The sequence below is a fragment of the Penaeus chinensis genome, chromosome 32, assembly GCF_019202785.1.
Source record: "Penaeus chinensis breed Huanghai No. 1 chromosome 32, ASM1920278v2, whole genome shotgun sequence".
In the NCBI taxonomy this organism is placed as follows: Eukaryota; Metazoa; Arthropoda; class Malacostraca; order Decapoda; family Penaeidae; genus Penaeus; species Penaeus chinensis.
In genome coordinates, this window is record NC_061850.1 from 17,355,019 (window position 1) to 17,372,518 (window position 17,500).

Genomic DNA, 17,500 nt, shown 5'->3' on the forward strand with positions numbered 1-17,500 from the left:
AAGGCTAGCTATTACCTGCATGCATGCTCCCCTTGATTACCTGACAACTTGTTCTTGACTGCACATTCTGAAACCACTTGCCTTTGGTTTACTTAGTTGATCATCATCAGATGCAACTTACAAAATAATTTTCTTATTGCTTAATCTCCTAATAACTTGCAATGACATCCTCATCTTTATGGGGCCCTTAACTACTTTAAGGGTATGTTTTACACATCAAGAATTACACACTCCTGGATCTCAATACTGACGCTGAACAGGTAAACTGGTTTGAAGTCATTCATTGTAAGAAAGTTTTATGAGTCATGAAACAATGGAGAATCTACGGACTTGAACATAAAGCCTCTCCATGATGAAGAAAAAAATATTTTTAAATCTACTTTATGCTAGAAAGAATGTGGAAGTTTAAGCATTATGCATCCAGTTACTATATTTCTTGTTGCTGACTGGTACCTAAATGAATTCCAAAATGGTATTTAAACCCTTACTGACAGGTTAAGAAAATAAAAAAAAAAACTCTACGCTCTGGAGATTAATGGCAATGGGCCGACTTTGAGTGTGGGAGTTCACTACATCAAGCCGAACCCCTGGCTCGTAGTGCTTTGGTGCAGCATACAGCTGCACTCCACAGATTGAGCAGTTTGTTATGACGCCTCAGTGCGTGGCCCGTTCTTATGGAGAAAGCCCAGAAAATATAATAGCTAATTACAGCTGAGTGAGGCAGATTATGGATTGTACTGCTAATAACATTCATAATTACCCTAATCATTTAAAAAATGTATTTATCAAAAAAAATAGTTTTATATTAAGAAACTTCACTAGTTTAGAACTAGTATTACATTCCTCAAGATTTCATGACTTTCTATTAATGCTTTCCAGTAAATTGAAAATAACCTATTTGACTGTACTAAAGAGATCAATTTGATGCTTTCCTGCAGAATACTAAGGTTGGATCTATGAAATAATATATAAAAAACTGATTCCAAATTGCCAGCTAGAAATTAATGGTCTTGCAATGCCTACATACATTGAGGTTTAGACTGAGACACTGATTCTATATTACCAGTGTTTACTTTATTGTCCTGAAATGCCTGTGTTCTAGAACTTTTATTCTTTCCACTTACAATAACAAGCTACTTTTAATGAATAACAACACTTCAAACGCAAGAATTGCTCACCTGGACCCTGCATGAGTGCAGAAGCAGGAGAATGCATAGGTACTGAGTGAGGACCCAATGGAGAAGGTGCAAGAAACCCAACAGGTGATGCAACATTGTACTGAGGCGCAGAGGGAGAATTTGCCCCTAAGAATCCTGAACTGGGTGACTGATGAGGCAACATTGCAGGAGAAGGATTCATCCCTGGTAGAGAAGGTGGAGAGGCAAGGGAGAAGCCACTCGTTGCTGGACTTGATGCGAATCCTCCATGACCACTTGTCTGAATGGTGAGGTGAAGAAAAAGAAAAGAAAAAGAAAATAAAAAAGAAAGAAAATGTTTCATGAATTTATCAAACATTACCTTGTTTTAATCAACATATTTCACCAACAAATATGAAAACAGCCAAGTTCTGTGAATGAATTAGATGAGAATATCACAAACCTGAGTCATGCCCACCGGGTGAGGGCTGGCTGGCGTGTGTGGGTTGGAAGAGATGGGTGGAGTCATGGGGCCATGACGAGCGGGAGAGGCAGCCTTTGGTGTGGGCCAGGGGTTATCATCCAAGGGTATTGGTGTTGGAGGATTATCATCTTCTGACTGTGATCTTCTTCTGTTAATAGCAGTTTCATCTACATACTTGCTGAGGAATGCCTGCAAAGATAAAATCAACGTAAAATAATTGCCCTTCGTAAATTAGCCACAAGTTAATTATCATTAAGCTGGGAAAATTTAATTAGTATTAGGGAAAATTAACAGAGATGACCTGGCTTAGCATCTAAACAAGAAAGCTTGTTGGTTCACATTAGTTTTAATATAGGCTATGTTAAATATAAACTGTAAATTACATTGATGATGCTTTATCTACTTATCACCTTTAAGTATAGGTTGTTGTACATTATGCTACATACAATTTCAGAGTATGTTCAACAGAATGGTGTTAGTCATATTATACAGGTTATGTGGGGTGAACCTTGTCTGTTGCATAACTGCAACTTACCTTAAGTCCTTGAACTGGGATAAATTCTTCTATCAATTTTGAGGTTTCAAAGCTGCTGAATGCCCCATCTCTTATTGCAACAAGCCCATTAGGAAGCATGTCAACATTTAAACAGTAAATGTTGCGATACACAATACTGACACGTGTTGGTGATTGTGGTAGAACTGTCAAGTTCTTGATGGGTTGCTGTCTCTGTTGGTAAACATTGCAGTGAAAGAATATGCTCTTATATAATTCTTGCCACCCTCAGTATTTTGTTTTCTCCCTCTTTGATTTAAATGACCTCTAATCATTGCTAATGATGCATCATGAAAAAACATATAATCAATTTCTTTTAAGAAAGTGCCAGATTTCAGTTTACCTTGTCAATAACTCCAAGATGAAGTGTTGGTGAAAGTTTGGATATTGCTAAGAGAGGCTGATATGTATGATGCAATGTTGTAGCCAAGTCCACAAGCCCCATGTGGCCTCGGTGGTTGACTAGGTCCTGCAACTGGTCCTGCATGACTGTGTGAGGGTTTGTAGCCCACACTCCCTCTCCACTCATACCTGAAACAAAATAAGACACCATAAAGTACTTGCATGAGGCATAAAGTATTAAAAAGAATAATCCTTTGATGACACAAGTGCATGAATATATGGACTGCAGAATTTGTTTAACCCCTTCATGACGGGTCACGTCTCTAGACATCATAACAATCTGCTCGAAATGTGGCGTGCGGCTGTAGCTACGAGGCGGTGATTCAGCTTGATGTACCGAACTACCGCGCTCAAAGTCGGCGCATTGCCATTAATCGCCAGAGCGTAGAGTTTTTTTCTTTTTTTTTATTAGTTTTTTCACCCGTCACCAAGGGGTTAAGCATAGACAGTTCCAGGAATGCTTAGTCAACACAGAATTAATTAGTCCATTCCATCTATTTTTGTGAGGCAAGTTCTTTATCTTTAACATTAATAAAATTATCACAATTCTAATGACGATGATAACAATACCAACAATAAAAATATCAATAATATTAATAATAATAATAATAATAATAATAATAACAATAATAATAATAATTGTAACAGTAACAACAATAATAATAATAGAATAAAAACTTTTCATCCTGAAAATTCAAAGAATGGGGTAAACAAGTGAGATTAGGGAGGCCTAATAACTTACTCCTTAGTGACTAAGCACATGTGAAACCCCTTGTGTGTAAAGAAAATTAGTATTGCAAAACCACAAAAGCCTGTTCATGTACCCAGCATTAATATGTTACAATTCTGTACAACTTTCCTTGTTTCATAAGAGCTAAGATTACAAAGAATTTCTTTTATTTTAATATCAACAAGAATTACTGCATTTAATTTGGTCAGCCAGATATGAGTTATATGGACACTAAAAAACACCTGTTTTGAATCTGCAGAGGCCTCGCCAAAGAGCCATGTGATAAGTAATGCTTCGTAATTCTCAACCATCAAGGTTTTGAAAGATTTGCGCTGCCACACTGTACGTCAACTATTTGTAATGTTAATAATGTATTGTTCAGAAGTTTGAACATATGTTAATAAAGAAGATGTCTTGTATGTGATAAAAATTTGTGCCATTCCTACAGTCCTCTGATATTTCTATGAAGCTTTATTTTATCTATTTATGCAAAAATAAGATTTAATTTCCTTTTCATTTGATGAAAATATTGAGTCTTTAGTTATTGACTTTATATAAAGTGCTTTAACAATCTCAGGAATTGCCTTAATGTTTAACCCAATGAGTGTAGGTGGTAAGACTACAATACCATGCCCACTGTAATAAAAGTTTTATATATTGTCTTTATACATAGATGGCTCTACAAGTGCTTAGTCACTAAGGAGTCAGCTATTAGTCTTATCTATCTCATCTGTTTACCCTTTTTCTTCATTGGGGGGGAGGGGGAGAAAAGAAAAGAAAAGAAGGGAAAAGAATGGGGAAATCAGGATCAGTCACTAGGGCCAACTGATAGACTCCTTGCTGCTGAGCACATTTGGAGCCATCTGTATGTAAAAAAAAACTCACTAAAATCTAAAGGGGGCAGTATATAATCCCACTGACATTGGGTTAAAGGGTGATAATCAACCAACCTTTTCTTTATAATTTTATATTGATTTATTCTTAGTGTTCTATCTCATACTGTGTAACTATTATTTGATTTTTTTTATATTTTCTACTTTATATTGTATACAGTTCTATATTTTCAAATTTGTAAAGATTGATTTTCATACAGCTTTTCACCATGGTTGTCTGTGCCTGCATGTATGCTTATGCCTGTGTGTATGCAAGGAAGTTGTTGTCATCTAGCAAGTTTAGATACACTGTTTATGACTACTAGTTTGTGAACTTGACAATAAAGGTTTAACTGAAAGCAAGTGTATTACATGAGGCAGTGCACAATGAGTATTCTTGATGCAATAACTCACCAAGGGAGAATGGAAATGTAATTATGAAAAAAACTTACCAAAGCTTAAAGTGAAGGCCTTCTTTTCTGCATTGTATCTTATGATAACAAATGCATCATAGCTAGGGCCATAAGCAAGAGTCATGCTTTTGTAGTTGAATGACTTCACTCGCACCATCTCACTTAAGCTTTTAGGATTAGCCCCACTGCTACTGCAACTACTGCTACTTCCAGCTGACTCAACACCAGCTGTAAATGGATAATAAAATTAATATAATTAAAAAAGAACAAAATAAGTAACTGAAATTTTTGTTATAGTTTTGAAAGAAATCATAATTAGTATTCATTGTACCTCTGGAAGCTGATAGATGAGCTGCAAATGTGAGAACCAGCTGATACAGTTGTGAGATAACAGTCCAATCAGCCAATATGGCATCTACTGTACTGTTCACATTTTCTGTGACTTCATAGGTAAAGTATGCTGCACGACGTGGCCCTTGCTCACGAGAGTGCTGGCTTGTCACAGGGCAATTTGTAAACAGGTACTCCATTCCAAAGACCCGAGAACCTTTGAATTGCTGGAAAGATATTAATAATTACATTCATTAATGGCAAATAAAAGATCACTAAAATTGAAATATCTATTTCAAAATTCAAATGACTTCCACAACCATAACTAGTTCTTACTGGAACTTGAATTCTGATGGAAGAAGAGAGAAGGTTTTTTCTTAAAGCTATCACAGTGTCAGAAGATAAGCCTTCTACTGATGGTAGATCAATCAGTCGTAGAAGCACTCCCATACCACCTTCCTCCACTTGTTCTCCAGTGTTGAACACATTCCTTTCACGAAGCTGTAGAATATGGTATAATCAGAAAACTCAGACAAAAAATATACTCACTCAAAACTTATTGCATTCTATATCAGCAGCATGAGGTAAAAAGTCTTAATTATGTATCACAAGATTATTTCTTTACCTTGAGTGATAAGTGTGTAAGAGGTAGTTTCATATCACTCATAGCAACACACTGGGCTACATCTGGCAAGAAGTAGGCCGGCACCTTGACTCTTTTACTAGCTGGCTCTGCTCGCTGTTGTAGTTTTCTCTTACCTCCCAAGGCTCTCTCTCCTGGCTCTATAACTTAAACATTAATCATCATAAGAAATATGGTCAAGTCCTTAGAAATTAATAAATTTTCTACCATAAAACTATGGTAGAAAAAAAGCACAATGCAAAACCTGGATGTCATCTTCAGAAGATGAAATCTAGGAAGATTTTGAAATTATAGTCTCACTTTTCCATAATTTTTTGTGTATAGAGTTTTTCTACCACAGTATCAACAAAGTAGTGTTTTGCCATTCTCCATAAGCTGTATGTATGATAAACAGAATTTAATTTCAGTGCTACAAAATTCAGGAATGAGACTCTTACGTTAAGATAGCATTTTACTAAAATAGCTTTTTGCTTACCATCAACTTTAGTAGAAGGTCCATGTGTGCACACAAAAGAATCAAGTTTCACAAGGTCATATGCCCGCATGTAAGACTTGGGCAGTGCTGTTTGCACTGTGTCATCATTTGGGTTGTCCTCAATACTCGCTTGTTTGACTACCATAAAATAGAGGCTTTGCTCAATTTCACATGGGCTTCCTTCTTTCTCACTAAACTCCACAATCTGTATAGATCATCAAATCATTCTCTTAACACACATCTTAGATATATGAGATTAAAGTACTGCTAATGACAATCTAATAAACAGGAACAAAATTAGATATAAACATTAATATAAAACAAATAAACCCTACAATAGAGATGATCAGTATATATTTACCTTATATCCAATATACTCAATCATTATCATAAAATCATTGGGACACAATCACTTAACTTTGCGAAAATAAATGGGATTTTTCAGTAAAGAGAAAGGCTTATACATTAAGGATGATAAAACCAAAAGAAGAGGAGGAGGAGGGGGGGAAAAAATTGACTTACCACAACATATCCAGGATGTTTGTGGAATGTAATGAAGACCTTGTGCTTGCCAAGGGAGTTTAGTGGATGTGTGGCAAAATACATGAGAGGCAGGCGTTCATGGGCTGTTGCTGGAAGATGTTGCAGTGTTTTTTCTGTTCGACGTACCATGAGCCAGTATCTGCATTAGGACAAACAGATTTTGATTACTTAAATACAAACATATACATATCTACCTATCTATATATCTATAGAAGCAATAATAATAACAACAAAAATATAATAAAATAAAAAAATAAATGCAGAAGAGAAAATCTATTATTTTCAGAAGGATCTGTTTAGATTTTTCCTCTGAATGAATTCAATGCACTTCATAAAAACCTTTGAACTTTTACATTTAGCAACAGTTCCAACAATCAAAGATGAAAGTAATATTTGAGAAAGTAAAACCGCAAACTTAAACCATATTTTCAACAAATAGTTCAAGCATCTGACCTGAGTTCTGAGATCAAATCATCCACTTTTGATTTATCATGGTTCAGTGCACTTTGCAAGTCTGAAATTATGTGGCAGTTGTCATACTGTGGGATGTGAGGTAAAAGCACCCCTGTGTGAGTGTCCACAGTGATCAACAGCTGCTCAGATCTTAGATTTGGTTGAAGGATGGGTACATGAAGCACAGCTGGAGATCCACTAAGTTGACCTGCAAAGTGATTAGTTTGCCTTTTAACCCAATGCTGTTAGGAAAATGTGTCATTTCATGATCCTCATAAAAACAGAAAATGTCTTTGACTAAGTCTCTAAAAATATTATTAACCCCCCCCCCACACACACATGTATACTTACATTTTTCGGCATCATTTCCTAGTTTAGAATCCATTTCTTGCTTTAGCTCAGAAAGCCGAATCTTTGTCCTTAAATAAATTGTATGAACTAATAATCTCTCAATTGACAGGTGGTCACTACGGATAGCACGTTCAGCAATCTCTGATTCCTGTAAAAAAAATTCAAATAAGCTTACAATAGATAGAATGGTAGAAAAATGTATGTATCTATGACCTTGATTTTCATTGTTCAAAAGAAATTTTACTGGGTGATAAAAGAAATTCCCTAAACTAACAAGCCTTGTTATCTTCAACTTGAATGTGAATTTTGTTTTCTCTCCAAATTAATACTGATTATAATCTATATTCAAAGTAATTCATGTCCATGAATAATGATGGCATCTTTTCTACTGGTTAGTCTATCAATTGTTAGGACTGATTTTTACACATAGTTTAAAAGTATTCATCAATGTGAATTACCTTAGACCCTAACGATGGTGTATGCAATACCATAAGAGGTTTTGAGGGCTCTGTAGGGTCAACCTGCACAGTGAGTCTGTATCCTAACTGTGCTGAGGGATCTCGTTGTGTCAACTCTCTCCAATAGGTCAAGGTGAGGGACCTTCCTTGCAGATATTCCTCAATGCGAATGTGAAAGTCCAGCCTATCCTCCAAGAGCTAGGAACACAAAATATTTATGATAAATTAATGCTACTTTCACACCGAATAATAAAAAGTATTTTTTTTTTTCTGTAGGGAAAATACTTTTACAGAAAAACAAAACGCACCTTCTGTGTTTGTACAAAGAGGACCTCCAGCTGCAATGCCTGACAGAAAGAGTGTAGGACCATGTAAGTCTCATGTAAAGGTTTTGGGTTGTCCTGTAATCTTGACTGAATGAGGTGATGGATAAATAATACCTGGAAGAGAGAGTAAAAAACAAAATAGTTTAGATACCTGATGAGAGCTTGTTATCTATAAACTGTTAACAATCCAACCTTCAAAACATGAAAGGACTCATTTACTAATATCTACATATTCATACCAACCTGTCTTCGATGAACAAGAGCTTTGCCATCCCCAGTTTCTTTGTCTTCGACCAGAATTTCAATTTCCAAAAGCCTCCAAGGCTCAGTTATGCTATCTCCCATGAGTGTGAGACTAACTTCAAACTCATGCTCCACCGTGAACTTTACACGACCATTTTCAATCTAAAAAGAATTAAAAAAATGATTGATGAAAGGAGTCACATAATTTTTTGCAAAAAATTCTCAAGTTTGGAAAATGCATATATCATTTTTTTTTTCTTTGTACTACATGTTGAAAGGAAAAATTACAATAGTATAAATAAAACAACATTCTATCAACACTGGTTTCCTAATCTAGCCCTCACACTAAAGGATATGAATGACTTTGATGGAATGTGTCTACTACTAAAGGTTGTAATATATTGTTAAACCTAATCGTAAGGTGGCCCACATTTTCAAGACGATTGAAAAATATTTTTTTTTTCTTCACTTGTGACTAATATCCAAAAGAAGATCTAAAATACTGACTCTACTTGTCCTCATTTGTGGTGGAAGCTCAGTTGTAACCAAACGATGCTGAATGATCTGTTCCAATCGAGTTAGTGTTTGTTTGCGTTCCAATGCAGTGATTGGCTCTGGTGGAAGGATACGCTGCCGTATGGTCATTGGTAACCGGTCATATGAACCTGAAACAGTAACAGTTTATTACTTGCAATATTATGTATCTATAAAAGATGATAAAAAAAAATGAAATAATACTGTTTGTTTCAAACTTATATCTCTGAAAAATATCAGGAAGACTTGCATACCATTTAGTCAGATATTATTATAAATCCATTTCTAAATCCCTGTACAGCAAAGTCTTCAAACATCTTAGCTTTGACTTCCTTACCAGTAGTGAGTGTTTCTACAGCAGCTGGGATGTGAAAGTGAGGAAGACGAGCACATACTAAGTTTTCTTTGGTCATGTGGTACAGCTTATCAGCTGTGTAGGTAAAGAGATTATTTTGCTTTTCCAACAGTGCCATAATATGCTGAAAAAGAACAAACTCTCTCTTAACATACAGCAGACCAAAATCATTTAGGATAAAGAATTTACAATAACTGTAAAAATTTAAAGCATTAATAACAAATTAAGATAATTCACTTACACAGCATTTGTCCACTTTTGAAGCACTGGCTGCCCATTTGACCAAGGCCAAGAGACGAACATATAGCTGTCTTGTCCGTTGGGCATATTGAACTATGTCTATCTTCTTTTCTAAATCACTTTTCCTGGGCAAACTGATAGAGAGAAGGCTCAATATTATTCTTATCATGAGGACTGTAACTGTACAACTCCATTAAGAATCTACAGCATGATTTTCGGATAATGCTCTTATATATGTAAACATCAGACGACTATGACCAAAAATCTAACAAGAGTTTTGACCTACACTGTTGGAGCTGAAATTTTTAAAATCATTATAATGACCCACTTAGTTTACTGTTAAGTACTACTAAAAGTATCTCATACTACTACTAATGCTACTAATTAATCAATCAATTAATGTCTCTCTTACACACAATCAATGATTCCAGTGAAATAAAGTGCTTTATGCATACAGAAAATTGTAGATAACTTACATTTCTGCCAAATTAAGCAGATCTGAATAGGTTCTCTGGTTAATATATTGAATGAGAACCCCTAAGGATATGGTTCCCATCTGGCCCCCCATTGAGCCCACAGTCTCCATGGGGCCACCTCCACTTCCACTCTCCAGAGGGGCTGGAGTTGGTGTTGGTGCCATCTCTGCTCAGCTGCAATGGCAACCTGCATAAGATAAGAACATAATTCTGGAAGACTTCCTCCAATGAAGGTAAATAGGTGCACTTGAAAGAGAAATTGTAGTTTGAGTAACTCAGGGATTAAAAGTAATACTACTAATCTCACAGTTACTAAAATATATGTTTATCATTTCTTAATGTATCCTCTGCCAAGAATCTTTTCATAATCAAGGAGTTTATCATACACGTAAATACTTGACCAAAATTATGACCCCACCATGTATACCTTCCTAGAGTTTTCTAGAATCATCCATAGGATTTACATAATCTTTTGAAAAGTACAGAGACTTCTATCCAAGCAAGCACATTAATGGTAAAGAAAAACTTCTGACAATGTTTCTCAATAATGATTATCATATATAAAATTATTTCTCCTTTAGGAATAGCATCTTCCAAAGATCTAATTATGCTATATACACATTAGTTAGACTATAGGTGAATCATTTAGAAATTATGATGTAGGGGAAAATCTACACATCTACATAATGCTCAAAGACCCAACACGTTCATATAAGGCCTCAGTCAGTAAAGGGTACAGACTTTCAGTTTACTGATAAGGTGAACCACAAGATGGAGGAAGCTAAAGTCCTTCTCCTGGAGTGAGCTGCTCCAATCTAATGTCATACAACTGGGCATTAACAATGTCTCTCATTTGGTGGTAACTGGCAATTACAAATGCCAGCCCCCTTGATGGAGGGTCTCTTTACATAATCTGCAATTCCTGGCTGACTCTATCATTATTACACATATCTTTATAAATATGATAAAGAAAATTCACCTTGAAATATATTTTCCAATTTGAGTTGACCATTTTTTTCCCAAATAATCAGAGATTATGTCCTATGTAAAGGCACCTACAGCCTCCCATGACTGCTACTTGCCATAGCTATGCTTTGTTTGTTGGGTTTGTTGCCCTTGGTCTGTAAACTTTTTTTTCCTTAGTATGAAATGTCATTAAAAACAAAAACTCTTTGGGGGGAATCCTGTAATTTCAGAAAAATACAGCTAATGTTTACAGTTTGGATGCACTAAGGTAGGGCATATTGAAAATAATCTTGTAGAGAACAAAAAGTTGTTGGTACAAGAAACAAGATTGCTGCTCCCAGTTTAAGTCCACTCAGTACTCCAAATTTCAGCTCCATCTTGTGGTGCAAACAAGATAAAAACAATGCTTTGCGAGGGGTAGTTAGGGGCAGAGTTCCCCATCAACTCTCTCCTAAGGCAGTGCCAGAAGTCACAGCAACTTAGATTGTTAAATAAATTTTGTGACGGAGTTGGGGATATTAGTCTCCAGCGAGTGCATGCGTACTGTAAAGAATTATACTTTATTTGTAGTAAATTATATCTACCTCTGGAATAATACAACCAATTCAAGTGCTTGAAGGTGATACACCCAGTAAATGTTTTTTGTCCAAAGTAGGTGTTTAGCAAAGATGTGCTTTCTCTTCTTTCAGATAGAAAATAAATCAATAAATAAAAATAAATCAATAAAACAACTATTAAAGGTTAGGAGATTATGATGTGTAACAGGTTTGAATCAAGACCGTGCGGATGGGTACAAATGGCTCTACATAACCTCATTTCAAGTACCTCTAATTAATGCAGCTTTTACATCTGTCTTAATATGTATGCATTTAATGTTTACAGTAGTTTTTAAAAATATTTTACATAATATCAGAACATGCTGAAAGTCACTAGTCTAATACAAATCTACTAGCATTTTTGACTATACACATAATTTTGACCCTCAATGTGTACTGAATCAAGTGTGATATCTGACTGACTTTACATCAAAGATTGAGAAAATACTGAACTATATACATAAACTATGTATATGCAAACATTACTTGAGAGATCATGTTTAGGAATACATTGCCTTAATTGCAATGAGTAAAACTTTGATTTCAAAAGACAAGAGCAGTGCAATAAATCACGGTAAGTAATGTAAAGTATGGGAAGAGGGGCCCAATAGGAAAGCATACCTGAAGAGGGGGTTAGGAAAGGTAGGGAAATGCCTAGGGGATGGGGGTCCAAACCCTGATTCCCTACTCCCCAAGTTTGAAGGGAGTAAGACGAAAAGAAGAAAAAGATATAAAAAGTAAATGTGGCTGGCTTAGTTTGATTTACCAAAGTTAGTAAATTTATTCATGGAATTCTGTTGATGTCTGTAAACCAAACATAGTAGTAACAGTTAGTAGAACCAATAACTATGCATAACATGGCTAAAAATTCCAATAACATGCACAATTTTGACTGAATGATCGGTGAAAGATGTTTACACCACACTCTCCATTTCTCCCAAGTAATGATGTTACTCCTAATGTGCATTGCTCTGATCTGTCAGGATACTATTTAGCTGGTGAGATGTGATGGATATTTTGTGTTCCAGCACTGGATTGAGGGGAGAAGTAGCCCACTCCAGGATACCTCTCGTCATCCACAAATATCATTACTTTTGAAGACTATTGGCAATTGTAGGCAACAAAAGGGGTCCATCTATACCAAATAATTTGGAAATGACACCTATCACCAAATTCTTGGTGAAAATCAAGTACTTCTGAAAGCCTTTGTCATGTTTCAAATGATTTTAACACTCATTTCCTTTGCAAACAAAGCTACATTATAAGCCCTGATAATGTGAAGGGAGAGGAGGGGATGATAAGTATTTGGGAAATTGCAGGGTAAAAGCAAATGATCAAAGTAAAATTTTTAGTAATCTAGTTATTGTAAAGCACATTCATAGTAAATAGGGGGCTTCCTCCACTAACCCCTATTTTAGAGGGGACTATTGCTCCCTCTACCCTCAACCTGATCTGCAAAATCTTCACCTTGTATGCTCTGACAGGAATGAGCCTGGGCAAATATCTGGATTTTGCAGCAGTGCTTTCTTAACTCGATCAATAAATCTGCAATAACTAGCCTTCGAGTCATCAAAATCCTCATCATCACAGTTTGCAGGAACTGCAACCGCTATCTGCTGTTAATGCCATAATATTTTGCATTGACAGAGGCGAAATAATACCTTATACACAATTTGGAACAGATTTGTATTTCAATTGACTTCTCTCGGGTCCAGCTTCTTTTGTCACATAATTATCTATTACAAATCCTATTGGCTCTAATAGACTGGTTGCTACTGTCCATTGTCATATTACAGCCAAGTGCAATTCCCACTAGCTCATTTGATTTCCCTTGCTTACGTCATCTGCTACGATTTTGTCACTTCCTTGCTTTTGACTAATTTTTTCTCATTGCTTGAAGTGTGTGAGTTTTACATCCTCACTACTATCCTTACTGTTAGTTTGCAAAGAAAGTGCTATAGATGACAAGGTCAGATTCTTCATTTCTAGTGTCAGGCATCATTTCCAATGTTACCCCTAATTTGATCAATTTTAGGATGGGTATCTATTCTAGAAAATAATTCATAGGTAACAAGTTGCAGTAAATAAAATAAGTATAAAATTATGAGATAGTAAATTCTAAAATACTATCTTAACAAGACTCCCTATGGTTTGTTAGCATATATTAAAATGTTGGGTAATTTTAGGCACAAAGTTTTCTCCAAAACATAATGATTACTTTTCTCGACATACAGTTATAAGTCGATACATAAAAAAAAAAAAAAAACACTACACAACCGCGAGTTACCTCAAACTTACATATTGTCTCGTATCATTGCATTGCATTAGTGCAATATAAACGATGTTATTACTATAAATATCCTTTTACACTGGAAATACAAACTTTCTTCATTACCATAAACCCCGCTCAATAATCTCACCTCAGGGGAACCACCAATGTGCTTCAACCCAAACCACAAATAGTAAAAATGTTCACTCGTACTGTAGGCACTTTGCTCCCGAAACCAAGACTGATCCTCCTATCCTCAGACCAACTTTGATAAACGGACTTTATGGACATAATTCCCTTCTTTCACCCAAAGTAAATACTCAGACGTATTCCACACAAACTTAATAACTCGTCTTACCAATTTACGAGAGTTCGGAGGGCATTTTCAGTCTAACCACGGTGAAATTCTTCTTAACTGGCAGCGTCCCCGAAGAAACGGCCTTTCCGACTCGACATCACTAACAACTCAGACCGAGTCCGTCGTCCTCTGGCCGTGAATCCTTAATACTTAATTTTAGTATTTTAACAAATTGATTATATTATAGTCTAAACTTGTTAATTTGACTATGATATTATATTTAAATTTTCATTCTTGTAGTACGTTAATATACTATTCAGTAGTTATATATATTTTCCTAATTATTTTGGCTGAGATTCTATACTTTTCTACGAAATTTCTTTGTAAAGGATCAAAGGCTTAAATAAAATAACTATTAAGCAGAAGTTGCATGATACCTTAACTGGTTACAATGTACGTATATTTGTTTATTTTTAGGTCGTTGAAATCGTCCCAACCGAAACCTACTAAATAATAAATATAGGCTCGTGGCCAACGTAAATAAATGGTACCCTCTTTTCAAAATTTCGAAGAGAGGAAACAGCATCAAGTATTCACCGAGAAGTCTCAGGCGATACGAGTGTTTCATTTGAGTCAGAAGACCTTTACAAAAACAGAAACAAAAAGGAAAAAGTGAAGTGTTATTTAAAAATTTCCTAATGATTGTTTTCGTTCAAAGTAACCAGGAATTGCTACCATGAAGCGATCAGACTCGCCAATAATATCAGCTGAAGAATTGTCAAACCAATGTAAGGGACAGAAACTCCAGGCTGTAAGGATGCATGACTTATGATAAGACATTAAATTTCGATAGAATCTTAGAAATTTATATATTATTTAGAATGAAGAGGGTGGTGAAAGAAGGGAATCAAAATGGGTATGATGTTATGGCACTAGTATTAGATGTAAAATTAATTTTTTTTTTTTTTTTCAAAAGACATTGCTGGAAGACAGGTTGGTAGGGCATGAAGTTTCATGGGGAAATATCATGGGTAGATGATGTGGCATTTATGAATTCTGTCATTGTAAGGGACAGTGCCCTCAACACCTCCCTAATGTGGGGCTGACCCCCCCCCCCCCATTCCCCCTCTGGAACCAGCAAGATAAACCTTGGACAGGTAGGAAAAGCATGCCTAGTGAGATGAAGTGATGATGAGTATGCTGAATTCTGAGTTACTGTGCACATTATGGAAGTTTTTGGACTCATATTTTTCTTGTATATTAATTTTGTTATCTAGTTCTGCTATACTTCACTAGCAGATATTGATAGAAATCCATTGATGTTAAATTTGATATTTTTTGAGATGCAGAAGGGGTCTAGAAAATTACCTTATTGTGGTTGGATGTGCCACTGGCTTTCAATAGACCCTCCCAATAAGGGTTTACAAACTGATCCCAGGGTGCATGTATATATGAACTCTGAAACTAGGCTCAGGCACTGGGGTGCATATATGCAAACACTTTGGATCAGGGCTCAGACACCAGTAATCATATATACATGCACTCTCCATTATGAACCCATAATTACATGCACACTATGAATTGGTGTTCAGAAAAAAAAATATTTGTATCATGTTCATGTATTAATGAGTAAATCATCATTAGGTCAAAGAGGTGGAGGACCCCAGAAATGCCATATGAGTCATTATTTCTGTAATATATCAAAGGTAATAAATTTGTGATGCATAACCTATAATTTCCTGTGTATACATATTTCATGCTATCCTCAGCTCTTTCTGCCAATATCATCACTATATATATATATATATATATATATATATATATATATATATATATATATATATATGTATGTATATATTTATATATATATATATTTTTTTTTTTTGGCTACAGTATTGGGGCAATGTAAAGAATTTGGAAGCAGCTAATAATAAATCAAATATTACAGGCAGTTACCATCTTCTGTGTAGAATTACTATAAAAAACAAGAATTCAAGAAAACAAGAAAAAAAATCAAAAGTGCCACTCACAGCATACTGAGGTGAAGACTGTTTTCAGAGGGTTGATGGGGGACAGAGCCCCCATCAACCCTCTGCATGAGGCATGCCCAGTTTTGGCAATATAGATTGTTGAATAAAGTTTGTGATGTTGAATTGGGGAATTAGTCTGGTGAGTGCATCTGTACTGTAAAGAATTACCAATTCCAGACCATTGATCATTGTATTTTTGCTTTTATTTATATGTATTTATATATATATTTATTTATTCATTTATATATAAATATATATATAAATATTTATATATATACTAATATATACATATATATATATATATACATATATATACATACATACACGTGTGTGTGTGTATATATACATATATATACATATATACATGCATATATACATATATATGTATATATATACACATATGTATATGTATGTACACACACTCGTACGTACGTACGTACGTACGTACATACATACATACATACATACATACATACATACATACATACATACATACATACATACATACAAATATACACACATACATCATCATCATCTGGGAGCTAATGCCGGCAGGGGCGCATAGCCGCATCCACCCTTTACTTGCACCTACAAGGGTCCCTCATGGTGAGCTGCCAGGCAGGGGCCCGGCACATCTCTAGCTCCTCACGACAGGTTTGATCGATCTGCCCATGCCATGACCTTCTCGGTTGTCCCACATGCCTCCTCTACCCAGGGTTGTCACAGACAAAGACAACCTGATGGACAGGGTCATCCTGCAGGAATCGAGGCAAGTGGCCATATAGCCTGAGTTGGCGATCACGGATTGTGCAAGTAACAAGTCTTGTATCGGTCTCACGGTGCAGCCGTTGGTTGGACACATGGTCCCGCCAACTGTACCCCATGATCCGGCGCAAGGATCTGTTACAAAAGGCATCAAGACGAGATTCTAGAGCACAAGATAGCGTCCAAGTTTCACTACCATATAGTAAAACTGGCAGTATCAGGGCCTTGAAAACATGTAACTTGGTCCTTCTGCACAGGTACTGGCATCTCCAAATACTCTTGTCGAGAGATTTCATGACCCCTGCTGCCAGGCCATTCCGTCTACTGACTTCCTGGTCTGACAGCCCAGAGTCGTGAACTGCTCTACTGAGGTATAAAGCAAGCACGTATTGACTGCACAGGGTCTCCTAGTAGGCCCCCAAAATCCTGGATCTTGGTCTTGGTCCAGGAGACCTCTAGCCACAGGGGCTTCGCTTCATTGCTAAGTGCATCAAGAGCTGCCACTAGGGTTTCCAGAGATTCAGATAGAATGGCAACATCATCAGCAAAGTCAAGGTCT

General features: G+C 36.0%; 2 protein-coding genes across 6 annotated transcripts in view; one reads left to right on the forward strand and one right to left on the reverse strand.

Annotated features, from left to right (window-relative positions):
• Window positions 1–14,333, reverse strand: part of LOC125042567 (mediator of RNA polymerase II transcription subunit 14-like) — a 27,052-nt gene extending 12,719 nt beyond the window's left edge. The window contains exons 1-20 of one of the 3 annotated variants that reach the window (XM_047638277.1): window positions 14,207–14,333; window positions 10,018–10,204; window positions 9,543–9,675; window positions 9,284–9,425; window positions 8,920–9,077; window positions 8,413–8,574; window positions 8,152–8,283; window positions 7,844–8,041; window positions 7,386–7,533; window positions 7,035–7,242; window positions 6,561–6,720; window positions 6,039–6,243; window positions 5,546–5,703; window positions 5,257–5,421; window positions 4,922–5,147; window positions 4,630–4,818; window positions 2,517–2,704; window positions 2,156–2,347; window positions 1,600–1,809; window positions 1,179–1,437 (exon numbers count right to left, since the gene is read on the reverse strand). In XM_047638277.1, coding sequence (XP_047494233.1) covers window positions 1,179–1,437; window positions 1,600–1,809; window positions 2,156–2,347; window positions 2,517–2,704; window positions 4,630–4,818; window positions 4,922–5,147; window positions 5,257–5,421; window positions 5,546–5,703; window positions 6,039–6,243; window positions 6,561–6,720; window positions 7,035–7,242; window positions 7,386–7,533; window positions 7,844–8,041; window positions 8,152–8,283; window positions 8,413–8,574; window positions 8,920–9,077; window positions 9,284–9,425; window positions 9,543–9,675; window positions 10,018–10,181 — 3,397 coding nt within the window. In that variant the 5' untranslated portion in view covers window positions 10,182–10,204; window positions 14,207–14,333. Of the gene's footprint in view, window positions 1–1,178; window positions 1,438–1,599; window positions 1,810–2,155; window positions 2,348–2,516; window positions 2,705–4,629; window positions 4,819–4,921; window positions 5,148–5,256; window positions 5,422–5,545; window positions 5,710–6,038; window positions 6,244–6,560; window positions 6,721–7,034; window positions 7,243–7,385; window positions 7,534–7,843; window positions 8,042–8,151; window positions 8,284–8,412; window positions 8,575–8,919; window positions 9,078–9,283; window positions 9,426–9,542; window positions 9,676–10,017; window positions 10,205–14,206 lie in introns of all 3 variants that reach the window. The other 2 variants (XM_047638275.1, XM_047638276.1) reach the window with 2 other exon arrangements.
• A 355-nt stretch (window positions 14,334–14,688) lies between these two features.
• The window catches only part of LOC125042657, a 12,843-nt gene continuing 10,031 nt past the window's right edge, over window positions 14,689–17,500 (forward strand). Inside the window, exon 1 of one of the 3 annotated variants that reach the window (XM_047638448.1) lies at window positions 14,689–14,957. Coding sequence is in view for 2 of the 3 variants with exons in the window: in XM_047638446.1 (XP_047494402.1) it covers window positions 14,883–14,934 (52 nt within the window). In the remaining variant the exon portion in view is untranslated. The remainder of the gene's footprint in view (window positions 14,958–17,500) is intronic. The other 2 variants (XM_047638446.1, XM_047638447.1) reach the window with 2 other exon arrangements.